Source organism: Mus caroli, unplaced genomic scaffold (assembly GCF_978045245.1).
Source record: "Mus caroli unplaced genomic scaffold, Mus_caroli_1 scaffold_5, whole genome shotgun sequence".
In the NCBI taxonomy this organism is placed as follows: Eukaryota; Metazoa; Chordata; class Mammalia; order Rodentia; family Muridae; genus Mus; species Mus caroli.
The window spans coordinates 151,727,592-151,740,998 of record NW_028227260.1 but is presented as its reverse complement, the minus strand read 5'-3'; the positions used below and the strand labels follow the sequence as shown (position 1 = coordinate 151,740,998).

The window sequence follows — 13,407 nt, the reverse complement described above, 5'->3', positions numbered from 1 at the left end:
AACTTCCAGCAGGGTATGAAGTTTTACACTTCCACAAGTTCCTCATGTAGTAATTTTAATGACCTCTTAATCAACACAATGTGCCTTTGAAAAATAAATTAAAAAAAATGCTATATGATAAAGTGTATTCTAACTGAGCTATTGGAACTGAGCAGAAGTCTCATGTAACATGAAATGCTAGCCTTTGGTGGTTATCCATGGTACCTGTCCCTGCTTTGATACCTTTAGGAGAAACCTTAGCTAGCCATGTCTCTGAGAATGTCCATCTCCCTTTTATACTGTGGAATAATTAAATAATCACTTTCTCTCAGTTTCTATAGTTTCCAGGAATTAAACAATCATTTTTGTCTCTATTTATGTAGTGATAAAGATCAAATTAAAGTGACTTGGCCATAGATCCATGACAACCCATAGACTGTTCCCTCAGCAAATGTTAAATTGAAAGGTAATAGTTTGTAGTCACAGGACAAATAAAGACTTGGCAGTAAGGTAGTCAATGACCATATGAGCCTTGGCACAAGCTGAACGCATGAGCTGTATCACACATGGGCTGACAAAAAGAGATAAGAACCTCTCAAATATCCGGAGGATTGGGAGAGACATTTGAGTGACCAGTAATGGGCCAGGGAGATGTCTCAGTGGGTAATGCACTTGCTGAGCACAGCTAACAACCTGAGTTTGAATCCTCAGAGGCCATATAAAAGCAGGATGTGGTAACAGACACATCTGTAAACTCAGTGTGCCTCTTTGGGGGAATGAGAAGAAGAGACACAAGAGAATCATTAGAAGCTTGTGGGCTAGCCTGGTGTATATAACAAGAAACAAGAAGATATATCCTATCTCTAGCAAGGTGGAAAATGAGAACTGATTCCTGTGGTTGTCCTTGGACTTCCACATGTGTATTGTGGCATCCAAGTACCTGCACTCACATACATCATATACATACATCCTGCATACACACATATCACACATGCATGTATCCACATAGTATATGAGTATATGAATTAACAAAATGGGGTAGAAGGGAATAATGGCCCTGATATTCATATCACCCCTCCCAAGTGTCTGCTCACAACTATGTGTGCTGTGTGGGTGACAGAAAAAGAACAATGAAGAAAACAGCACAGATATTAAAAAGACTTGGAAATGATATGGTAAAAAAAAATATGTGGGAATACAAGCAGAATCATGAAGGAAAACTGTAGTCTCACTGTCTACCTGCATATATGTGCTCAGAAACTGTTTGATAAATGTGACCCATCTTCCATCCTCCTCTACTTACTTTCTTCCACACCCCCTTCCCTCCCTCCACTTCTCTGTAGTTCTGGATGAAGAAAGCAGACAGAGCTTATCCGTTAAGAACTTTACTTCATCTTTGTTCCTGGGAGACGGAGACGACGACTCAGATGACTATGATCAGAGCCCTAGACACCGTAAGGATCTTTCTTCTCTTAGTTTACTCTACAGCACTGCCATCTGGTTTCCAAGGAAAAAAATTCATTTTCATACATCTGCCTTCACACATGACCCCACTCTCTAGTGGACATTCCTCACTCTTTTTCAGAAACTCGACATTGTTCCATGCCAATGTCAATAGCAATAACTGTTGGACACTTTGAAAATACTGACCTGATGAGAGCCAGCAAACACCTCAGCTCAATGAAAGTCCCTATCCATCTAAAAGAATCTAAGGGGCCTGCTGTGGTGTGAGAAAACTGAAATCTATTTAGGAGAAAAAGCATTGAATTCTTGCTCCTCACTTGCAGGGAAAGCAGGGTGGATTACTGGTGGGGAGAAAGTCTTACTGTTTGCATCTGTCTCCAAGGTGATGTTTTATTGTGTTTAGGTTCTCGTTGCGACATCTTATGTTCTATACCTTCTTTGAGAAGTGAAGACCTAGATAACCTTGACTTAGAACACTTACACATTGCACCTGAAACGATGTAAGTATGTAGTTCTATGAACTTTTAATGGTGGCTCTGTCCCTCTTGCCATGTCCAGAGTCCAATTCTGATTTGTTAAGTTTAGATATGAAAAGGACTTACACTGAGCTGCACTTGATACTCATATTTAAATGCTATATGCATTGAAAACACATAATAAATGTTGTTATTTCAGAGGACTTATTATCTCAGGGTTGCTTTTAACTGTAAATGGTTGAGGATACAAAAGAAACTAGTCACGTAAGGGACTTGATAGGAAAACCAAGGACAATTATCTCACCTGTGCTACTTCTCTGAAATATCCCAGCAGCCAAATTCTACCACATGCAGTCATTTTGAGTTCTGCTAGATCAGTGGGGTAAGACATTAGTCAGAGAAACTTCAAATTGTCACTGTGGTTGAGGGAGGCAAAGGTGATGCAAGTTTAGTGATTGGTTTAAATCTCCCTGTGCCTGAAACAGCCAAACTGTGCCCTTTTCAGTTTCCCAAAAGAAAGACACAACTAGCAAGTGTTTTTTAAATAATTAATTGAAGAAAGTCATTCTTACATTGCCAACAGCTCCCCTGATCCCAACCTGTCACTTCATTCATGTTTGAGATCTTACAGGTCTGCCTTATGGGTTCTGATAAGCAATACAGTGATACATGCTTAACAGCAGCTGTGCAAAAGGACTGGCTGACTTATTCCTGGTGTAAACCCTTCTCCTGTAGCCTGTTCCAAGCAACTGAGATGTCTTTGGATGCAAAATTGGGAAGGAGCACGCATAGTTTATATAGGCTGGTGTTAGCTCTGGGATGTTCTATTTTTGAGATGGATACCCTAGATAAATGCAAGAAAGTATAAACTACTTGTTTCAGCATCGTTGTCATTGTTATTATACCCTCTTTTACCAGCGTCTCCTCTCAAGTGTAAAATATGTAAACCTTTGTTTTCTGGTATTAAAATGCCAGGGAGGAGTCAGACACTAGTAATGGAGACTTAATAACCAAAATATATCTGCAACTAAGATACTCCAAAATTAGTTATGGGATAAGCCCATGGGTATTCCATTCTAAGTAGAAAGACGTGACTCATATCTGGGGCCTACAAATACAACTAAGGTTACAAATTTTGCTTCTTTGATATGAGCCATAATCCCACTAAAGCTTCCAGGCTGACTGGATATTCTCTCTCAGAACTGTCAGGCTACTTTTGGGCACAAATGGACATCTGTATATCCCTTCCCAGAAACCATATGGCTTGTCCCAGGAGAGGAGCCTTCCCTCACTTATTTTTCATTTGTGGATGCTGTCTGATGCCTGATGGTACTGGTACCCCTTTCCTGCTTTACTGTCTGCCTTCTTCCCTGTCTAATTTCAGACGCTTCAAAGAAAAGTGTGTCATGAACAACTACTTTGGAATTGGACTAGATGCAAAAATCTCTCTGGAGTTTAATTCCAGAAGAGAAGAACACCCAGAACAATACAAGTAAGGAGAAGACGCTCAGCTCTCCGGATAAACACACACAATCACAGTACACATAAATATTCCTATATCAGACAAGCAACTGAAAGACTAAGGTCCTCAGGAAGTAAAATCCATAGGTTCTAAGACTAGTCTAGTGGGAACAGTGCATCCGGAAAGCTAGGCTGCTTTATAATCACCATGGCTTCGTATATTTCTACTTCTATTCCATGGATTACCCTGGAGGATTTCTGTTACAGTTGTTGAGAACTGATTGCATTGAACTTTATTTCTAAGAGTTTAACTGGGCCCTAATGAGGGTTCCAAATCTGCTTTTGCTTGACAGAGCTACTATAAAGTATCCAGGATGCTTCTATTGTTTTCTGGTGTTGCAGATTGGGTCCTCTGGACCCACTGATTAGTGTTGGCCTGCCTGGTACCTTCTGATAGATTTATCCTAATGATACATCTTAAGGCAACTTCAGAGTTCTTATAAATTGAAAGTATAAGTAAGTTAAAAGGACCACCCTCCCTCTGCCTCTGCCTCTGCCTCTGCCACTGCCACTAGCATCTCTTTCTCAGAAAAGGCCTGGGATGACGATGAACTATAATAGTTTCTCTCAATTTACTAGTGTCTTTTCATTTTCTTATTGATATCTTTTTAAGTATAATTTTTTTCCATTTTTTATAAAGCCTAGTTAATTTTTTTTTGTCTTTATGGACCATGTCTCTGGTATTATACGAATCTAACCCAAGGTCAGAAAATGTTGTTTTCTTCCAAAATTATACTGCTTATACTTTTTTTTTTAAATATTTATTTATTATATGTAAGTACACTGTAGCTGTCTTCAGACACCCCAGAAGAGGGCATCAGATTTCATTACGGATGGTTGTGAGCCACCATGTGGTTGCTGGGATTTGAACTCAGGACCTTTGGAAGAGCAGTCGGAGCTCTTAACCGCTGAGCCATCTCACCAGCTCCACTTATACTCTTACATTTAAGTCACTGATATACTTTGAATTATTTTTTTTCTGTGTGTATACTGTGAGCTAATGCTCTAAATTCATCCTTCTGCATGAAGATACTGTCTTAGCCACTGTTCTATTGCTCTGAAAAGACAGTGACCAAGGCAACTCTTATAAAGAAAATTATTTAATTAGGGCTGGTTTACAGTGTCAGAGCTTTAGGCCATCACCATCATGGCAGGGAACATGGCAGCAGGCATGGTGCTGGAGAAGGAGCTGAGAGTTCCTGATCCACCAGCCAAGAGAAAGAGAAACACACTGAGCCAGATGTGCACTTTTGAAAACATCAAAGCCCACATCTAGTGACATACTTCTTCCAACAAGGACATACCCCCTAATCTTTCTAAAACTATCAAAGAGTTCTACCCCTTGTTGACTAACCATTCAAGTATATGAGCCTATATGTGGCATTTGTATTCAAACCACCACAGATCCCTCATTTATCTCAGTACCATATCTTTTCAAAAAGTTATCATTTTCCTAATTAATTATGTTAGCATCTTTTTTTAAAAAAATCAATTGACCATAAATGTAAAGGTTTGTTTCTGGACCCTTCATTTTACTGACCGTTTTGTCCATCTTGTGCAAGTAACACACTCCATTAAAAATGGAGGTGTGGAGTCACTTTAGAGATAGGGAGGTGAAAGTCTCCCAACCTTGTGCTTATTAGTTAGTTATCTTACAGAATATTTTTTTCTGGGTATATTTGCATTTCTATATAATTAAGCTTCTGACTTTATAGATGATGAAATTAAAATTCCCCTAAAGCTTTTTGGTTTCAGAATACAAATAATTTTGCATTAGCCTTGTATATTTTAAAACATTTCCTATGATAGCTCATTTCTATGATGTTAAAAATTCACAAATGATATTCAACCCTTTTAGGAAGTATAAGTTCTCTATTTTATAGGAGATTCTATAATTAATAACACCTCATTATTCTTAACTCCATCCAAAGTCTCCTGTTATCCCTTGCCTGTCCCATATTTTCTCTATCCCAAATACACAAAGATTAATATGTAAGAAATTTCATATTTATGAGATAAAGTACACTGTTTCAATACCTTTATATAAAGCATATTGCTCAAAACAGCATCATTAGTATTTGTCTCTCCTTATGAGATAATGTCTAGATCCATACTGATCTTTCTTTTTTCTGTTCTTAGTAAAATATGTAATAATGAATTATCATACATAATATAGATGAGCACTGTACCTCTGGTCCATGACATTTATTACTGCATCAGAAATTCACCCCTCACTCATATTTGCACCAATAACTAAAAAGCAATTTAATTTTCAAGTTCTGGTCAGAAATGAGAAATTTTATTCCTTCTCATCTTCACATAATTCCTTTTAGTTTTTTTAATAATTTGCTTAGTTATTTGTGCCTTCAGAAAATTATGAAAAACAAATCATAATTCTTTTATTTCCATTACTCATTTCTTTTAAAAAGCATTTCTGTGAATTCCCACATATCCAAGAAATATGATCATTTTTATCACATTAAAGTACCAGTTTTCTTTTTTAGTTTAAATGAATTATTGCCTATAAACCTGTGTTTTCATCCAGGTTGCAGTCTTAAGCTAGTTAAATAAAATGGATGTTGAGATATCAGACTATCAAATATCATCATTCAAAATAAAAAGTTATTTATTTTTAATAAGTCACAGCATCCAAATAGTCTTGCCCACATGTACATTAGAGCATGGCCAACCTACCAAGGAGGATGAGAAAATTGAAATGTATTCAAGAAGAATTGGTTGGGCAGAGGATAAGAGATGAATACAACTGAAATACATTATATGTACGTATGAGCTTCTCAAAGAATAAATTTAAAGTATTATATTAAAAAAACAAAAATAGGCAGTTGAGAAAGAAGATATTTTTCCCCTTCCTGTCTTTCCCCATCTACTCACCTCTATATCACTCACCTTCTCATTACCTTTTTCTACTCTTCTCTCTCTGTAGTAGCCGCCTCAAGAACAAAATATGGTATGGTCTTCTGGGAAGCAAGGAAGTACTGCAACGCTCTTACAGGAAATTGGAAGAGCGAATACACCTCGAGGTTAGTAGAAAAGGGCATGGAGAAAGGAAATCTTGTGACATTGGAAGCCTCCTTTCCACTGTATCTTTTGTTCTTCTAAAATTTAACTCTGGGAAGCCTAACTTGCAGCCATGGGAACACGGCACAAGCTTTGATTTCTATTCCATACATAAGGAAATGATAGTATGCAAAGAAGGCCAAGCCCTTCCCCATCTCTATATCTGAAAAGCCAGGCGATAAGAGCTACTCTTTTCTTTTAGTGTGATGGAGAACCTGTCTCCTTGCCAAACCTTCAAGGCATCGTAGTGCTCAACATTACGAGCTACGCTGGAGGCGTCAACTTTTGGGGAAGGAACAGAGCAACCACAGTGAGTGTGGAATGAGGAATGGGGTGGGCAAGAGGAGTGACTGCTCAGTTGTCTCAGAAAGGAAAGAATGGGGCTGACTGGAATGGGAAGTTGACAGTGAGGGAAGATGAGGTAGGCTCTGGACTCTTGTTAACAGGCTGTGTAGGATCAGCATTTTAAAACAGGTGCCATTCCAGAGCACAAGAACCCTAGAATTATGTCAAGTGATACCTGGGGTTTGACTTTCCCATTACTAGGACCTGAAAAATACGCAGATTACCCAGGAGGCTATATTCTTTAGCCCAAGATAGTATGTCAGTAAAAACATCTCCTTAGAAAGGAGCCATTAGCTCTATGCTCTGAGTTCATGTAAGTCCATGAAACCAATAGAACTGATCTTAGGGATTTGTGATGCTACGTTGAACAGGGAAGAAATTGGAATGAGTTTTGATTTCCAAAGGAGTTCAAATGTGTTACAATCATAATTCCCTTCTCCAATGTTGGCTTCCTTATCTTAGTTTTCCCTCTCAGTATAATTTTCTCACTTATTCGTGTGCTAGAAAAAATGTTGCCAGTAGTCCTCAGAGCACATTTACTTATTATAGACAAAATATGGATTCTTGGAAGAATTGTGACATGGTTCTTCCTCCCTAGGAATATGATGTCCCTGCAATCAATGATGGGAAGCTAGAGGTTGTGGCAATCTTTGGTTCTGTGCAGATGGCCATGTCTCGTATTGTCAACCTGCAACAACATCGAATTGCGCAGGTAGGCAAGGTTTCGGTGGATACAAATATGGGGTAAATTTCCCAGCTACAACCCAAGAATATTAGCTAATCCTAGCAATTACCTGCGTGTAAGAGTTCCTGGGGAGAGGAAATAGGCATTCTGTTAGGCAGTAAGGTAGTGACTGTTGTTGAATATAGAGGTGGCAGGGACCAAAGAAGCAAAAAGCTCACAGGTAATACATGCTCCTCTCTGGGATTATCTGATTCAGATCTTTTGCCAGTGTCTCTTCAAATACACATTCACATTGTGACCCAATACCAGATTAGTCCACACTTGTCTCCTAATTTGTCTCTCTTTATTTTTTCTGGTAGTGCCATGAGGTGGTAATAACTATTGATGGTGAAGACGGTGTCCCTGTGCAAGTGGATGGGGAAGCCTGGATTCAGAAGCCAGGCCTTATCAAGATTAAATACAAGAATGTTGCCCAGATGTTGATGAGAGATAGGGTAAGAGAAAAGTTCTACTTGAGTTTCTATGTCACCTCATTCATAGCTATCACATTTCTAGTCAAGAAAAATTCCCAAAATGAGCTCTGCATGTCCCTTGCATCAGGCACCTTGAATGATAGAAGTGCATCTCCTGGGCTGGTGAGATGGCTCAGTAGGTAAGAGCACCCAATTGCTCTTCCAAAGGTCCGAAGTTCAAATCCCAGCAACCGCATGGGATTTGAACACAGCCATGGTGGCTCACAACCACCTGTAATGAGATCTGATGCCCTCTTCTGGTGCATCTGAAGACAGCTACAGTGTACTTACATATAATAAATAAATTAATTAATTAGAAGTGCATCTCCTAGGCACCATACCAAATTCAGTGAACTGAATAGAATGGGATGACTCCTAAACGCCCAAGACCCTGCCCAAAAAGACACTATCTGCCAACAATGTCCTTTACCCTATACTGCACAGAAAGCTAAAACCCTTTGGTGGTGAGGAAATATACTCTTTCAATAACAGTGCCTGTATTGAATATGTTTTCTTTGGGGCTCCTATAAGATTCCTTAAAATATTACATTCACAGATGTCATAAACTTCTGCTAAATAAAAAGGCACAATAATGGCACAGATGGCACATTATTGATCATCTGTTCAGGGCTTGGAGGCCATATTTTTGAATTGTGAACATAAAAATACCAATAGAGAGGGAGGCAATGTCCACCTAATGAAATGCCAACTTTGCTCTGGGCACATTGCATATATTGCCTGGCATAGGTCCCCCAAAGAATCCTATGAGGAGGAGGCATTTATTTACACATTGAGAGCTTCAATAACTTCAAATTATCACATAAATAGTAAATGAAAAAGCATGACTGAAAAATAAATTTTCCATTTCTGACTCTAAATCTCATCACAATAGAGTCAGATGAGGAAAAAAAATACACAAACACACACACACAAAGAATAGAGCAGAAAAGGCATTCCATTGTCTTATCAGTCACCATGTCCTCATAGCTGACCTTCTAGAAGGTAGACATTTTGCCTAATTCAAGACTGGTGTCCCATGAGCCAGTGTACCAATAATGAAAGCTGAAATACCTTACAGTGAAGATGCACTGACCCAAAGGCTATATAATATAGGGGCCTGGGGTAATGAAGAGGGAAGTATTCACTCTCCTTTATCACCTATACTCCATATTACCTACAAAATGCTATACTTATAGACAAATCTGTCATGTGTCTTCGTAGCTACAGCTGTCACTATAATTTGCCACTATATTCATTTCTAGGACTTTGAGAACTCAATGAAAAACTGGGAATCTAAGCATACTGAAATCCAAGCTGTCCAACCACCCCACTTGGATTTCCAGGAATCTCAAGACAGCCTCTCTGATGGAGAGTATGCCCAGATGCAGCACTTGGCTCGGCTTGCAGAAAACCTCATTAGCAGGTAAGAGGAATGAACTTAAAACAGGGCTGGAAAACTAAAAATGGATAGAGAGAGACAGTTGATTTCTGTTGACTACTGGGGACCTTACCTCAGAAAGGAATCTCACTATGTGCTGAAAATTAGGGACCTGACAATCCCTGAAAGACGTACTCTTTGTGAGGAGCAATAAGCCATCTTTCATAGTCCTTGTTAGAGCTGAAGATGAATTTTTATTTCTTTCTGCTTTCCAAGACCCAGGAATAATAATAATAATGTTTATTCCAAGACAGCAAAATGGTTCATAGAGTGAAGGTACTTGTCATTAAACCTGATCACCTGAGTTTGAGCCTTAGATCCACACATGGTAAACCAAGAGAGTCAACTCCTGAAACTTGCCCTACACACACACACACACACACACACACATGTGCATGCATGCGGGGTAAATAAATACATATTTTAAATGATGTGTATGCTTGTCCTTAACTCTCAGAAAGCCCTTGAAGTTTCAGCAAGAGCTAGCTCTGCTCCTCTATCTTTGTTTCTTATCTTATTCAAGTTCCTCGTATCTAAACCCAAGCTAAACTAAGATGAACAGAAGAATAAAAACATTTGCCAGCATCCCTAAATGCCTAGTGAAGAACAGAAATAGCAAAAAGGGAGTTCAAAGCCAGTACTGAAGATCTTCATTTTGATCCGAGTTCTAAATAACCAGCTCCTCACCTCTTAAATCCATAGCAACCTATCTGTCTTTGCTTTATTACAGACTTACTGACCTAAGCAAGGTCCACCAGCACGTGTCTGTCCTCATGGATTCTGTGAATGCCAGTGCTAGCATACTGAATGATGTGTTCTATAGCCAAGACAGTGATACCGAAGCAGGTGCAGCTTCCTGCATTCCCATTGAGGTAAGGGGAGAAAATAAGCAAATGACATAAAAGCTCCAGACTTTATAGGAAAGGGGGTCAGAAAGGAAGCAAAAGAAAACTTAAATGTGGAGCATATGCAAGCAATATGGTAGAAACCTGATGCTAGACATGGAGTTGGGGCCATGGATTAGTAGGGAAAGTGCTTCTCCTGCAAGCCATGAGTGGCAGAGTTTATATCCTCAGCACCCACGTTAACAGTCAGGCACAGCAGCATGCATCTTAATCCCAGCTCTGGAAGGCAGACAAAGGAGGATCTCAGAGGTTTTCTAGCCAGTCAGTCTAGCCAAATCTCAAAACTATAAGGCGAACCACAATTGAGAAAGAAAGACACCTCACAGCTATCTCTGGATTCTACAGAAACACACACACATGTACATATGCATATACACATATGAACCGCAATTGAGAAAGAAAGACACCTCACAGCTATCTCTGGATTCTACAGAAACACACACACATGTACATATGCATATACACATATGACCACACAAAAATTGAAAAATAAAGTGATAGAGTGGATAAGAATGCAGGCACTCCTTACATTATTACAAGGCCAAGGCGGCTGCTGGGGAATGCCATACCATATGTAATCATCCTGAGAAGCAGTGTTTGTTCCTGGTAGCTAGCCACCACATCAGCCTCAGGGAGAAATAGTTAATAAATGGAAACAAACATAGCCTTGGACCTTCCCCATTCTAGTCGACGCCCTGTATAAAGTTATAACTGTCATTGGAACCAGAGATCCAAGATGCTTTTATTTCCCTCTTGACAGCTCCAGATCACATTTAATATTAGATGTGCCATCCCCTGCCAGTACTCACTGCCAGAAGATTTGAGGATTGCTTTTAAAATGTAATTTAGATTTGGGGACTGTAGCTTAGTGACAGAGAACTTGCCTATCCTGCCTGAGGCCTTGGATATGATCCCTGACATATGTAAATACACACACACGCACACGCACACACACATGCACACGTGCACTAATGCATGTACATACAGGAGGGGCAAAGGGAAGGAGAGGAAGGGACAGAGTAGAAGTACAGAGGATGGAAGATGAAGTGAGAAGATGGAGAGGAGGGGGGAGAGAGAGGAAGAGGAGAGAGAACTTTATTATTAGATAAAAAATACAATGGGATAAGAATATGTTTAAATGTGAATTAACTTTTAGGCCAGATTCTAGTTGAAGGAGGTCCAAAAGCCATGAGTTTCAAGAAGAGATATTTATGGTTAGACCTATTTCTACCTGCCATGGGAAAGATAGTTTTACCCTAGGGATAAGTCTCCTGAAATTTACCCTCTAGTTTGTAAATGTCCTATTTTCCTGTTACCCACTGCATCCAATCACTGATGCCAAAAGCTAAGCTCTGTAGTGTGTCACTTTGCAGGGAACACCAATAGAGATGTATCAGTTGACACTTGGTGTCAATTCCTATTGGTCGATGCTCATGCTGTGCTAGCTGTGCTCTATTTTTAATATTACTTTTGCACCTACAGCCATATCCTACTAGATAGTTCCTACCTTCCTATGGAGAAGCCAGCTGCATGCTTACTAACCAGCTCCTCTATCTTGTCCTTTCCCATCTATTCTTTTCCTTTCTTCTCCTCTCAGACTCTAAGCAGAACTGATGCAGTAGATGTTACATTTAGTCTTAAAGGGCTCTACGATGACACCAAAGCTTTCCTGGATGAAAACTTGGTGAGTGCAGGGGGGTTGGAGTATGGGAGGGAAAACCTCTCTTTTGAATATGGCCACAGCTTGTATTTGGTTCCAGGGTACTAGAGACATGTAATCATTGTAAGTAGGGGCTTGCTTGTTGATTCCTGCTGTCTCCAGTATTTGTCACCTGAATATGCTACTGTATGTGCTATGCTACTCCATAGGGACTACCATATTTTAGAAGAAAGTCTTTCTCTTTTCGGTCAATGTCTCCTGGGTCAAGACTTGGCCAACCAGATGCAAGGTGTTCTTATTATACATGATACAGCTACAAGTGAAAAGAGAGAGCTCTTCAGAGATGACCTTATCCCAAGTTTCTAAATGTCACCTTCACCATGAAGACAATAGCAGGAAATAGGGAAAAGTTTGGAAGACTCTGAGCTCACATCCAAATTAACTTCCTAAGGCTCAATTCCCAAGCTATGAGCTTCAAGAAAACCTAAGCAGCAACAGCAAGAGGCCAACCTCCCATGTTTCCCAGGGGTTGAGCTGAGAATGACACTGAGTTCAGAATGACAATTGAAATTGTCCTTCCTATAGGACCTGTGAGACCCCACACATATGTACACATCAAAATGAGACTAGAGGACTCAAAGTGCATAAGAATAACCATGTATCTGAAGAAAGCCTGTCACAGAGATGAGATGGGTACAAGTCATGTTTTCCTTTGTTGATTATTCCTCCTCTTGAGGAAGTATGGCAGTACAAAGAGTAGTTTGGGCAAGGGCTATATTATCTTTCTATTACTGTAACGAACACCCAAGAAAATCAACTTACAAGGAGAAAGCTTTGTTTTGGCTCATAATTTTGGAAACTTTGCTCCCTTTTTTCCTGAGGTAGACTAAAGTTGCTTGCCTCATGACTGGAAATGAAAAAGAGGGTGGTTAAGAACCCACAGTCCTTCTCAATGGCAATGGCCCTACTGACCAGGATACTTCTGACTAGGTTATACCTCTTAAATATTCCACTACCTCCCAATAGTACCAGTCTAAGAATTAAGCCTAAAATGCATGGGCCTTTGAGGTAAACTGTAATAGGTATAGAGCTTTTTTTAAAAAATGAAGTGAAACCCATTCGATAATTCCCATTTCCCTTATTTGGCACATGCATCTAACCATGCCATATTGTCTTAAGTTGTAAAGCAGGACAAATTATTTGTCGCTATTGATTTGTTTCTTTCTTATATGATGTTTTAACTGGCCATAACCTCCCTGCCCATGCCCTGCCCATTCATTTGCCACACATTTCTGGCACTAGCTATTGCTACAGCAGCAAGTGCCCCATAAATAGAAAGAGGCC

The 13,407-nt window shown here is 39.6% G+C and overlaps 1 protein-coding gene across 1 annotated transcript in view; it reads left to right on the top strand.

The window, feature by feature from the left end:
- Window positions 1-13,407, top strand: part of Dgkk (diacylglycerol kinase kappa) — a 135,603-nt gene that overhangs the window by 115,545 nt on the left and 6,651 nt on the right. Inside the window, exons 16-25 of the mRNA XM_021153876.2 lie at window positions 1,323-1,433; window positions 1,847-1,943; window positions 3,304-3,411; window positions 6,385-6,481; window positions 6,721-6,828; window positions 7,462-7,575; window positions 7,908-8,042; window positions 9,323-9,483; window positions 10,229-10,370; window positions 12,001-12,087. Of these exons, the coding sequence (XP_021009535.2) occupies window positions 1,323-1,433; window positions 1,847-1,943; window positions 3,304-3,411; window positions 6,385-6,481; window positions 6,721-6,828; window positions 7,462-7,575; window positions 7,908-8,042; window positions 9,323-9,483; window positions 10,229-10,370; window positions 12,001-12,087 (1,160 nt within the window). The remainder of the gene's footprint in view (window positions 1-1,322; window positions 1,434-1,846; window positions 1,944-3,303; window positions 3,412-6,384; window positions 6,482-6,720; window positions 6,829-7,461; window positions 7,576-7,907; window positions 8,043-9,322; window positions 9,484-10,228; window positions 10,371-12,000; window positions 12,088-13,407) is intronic.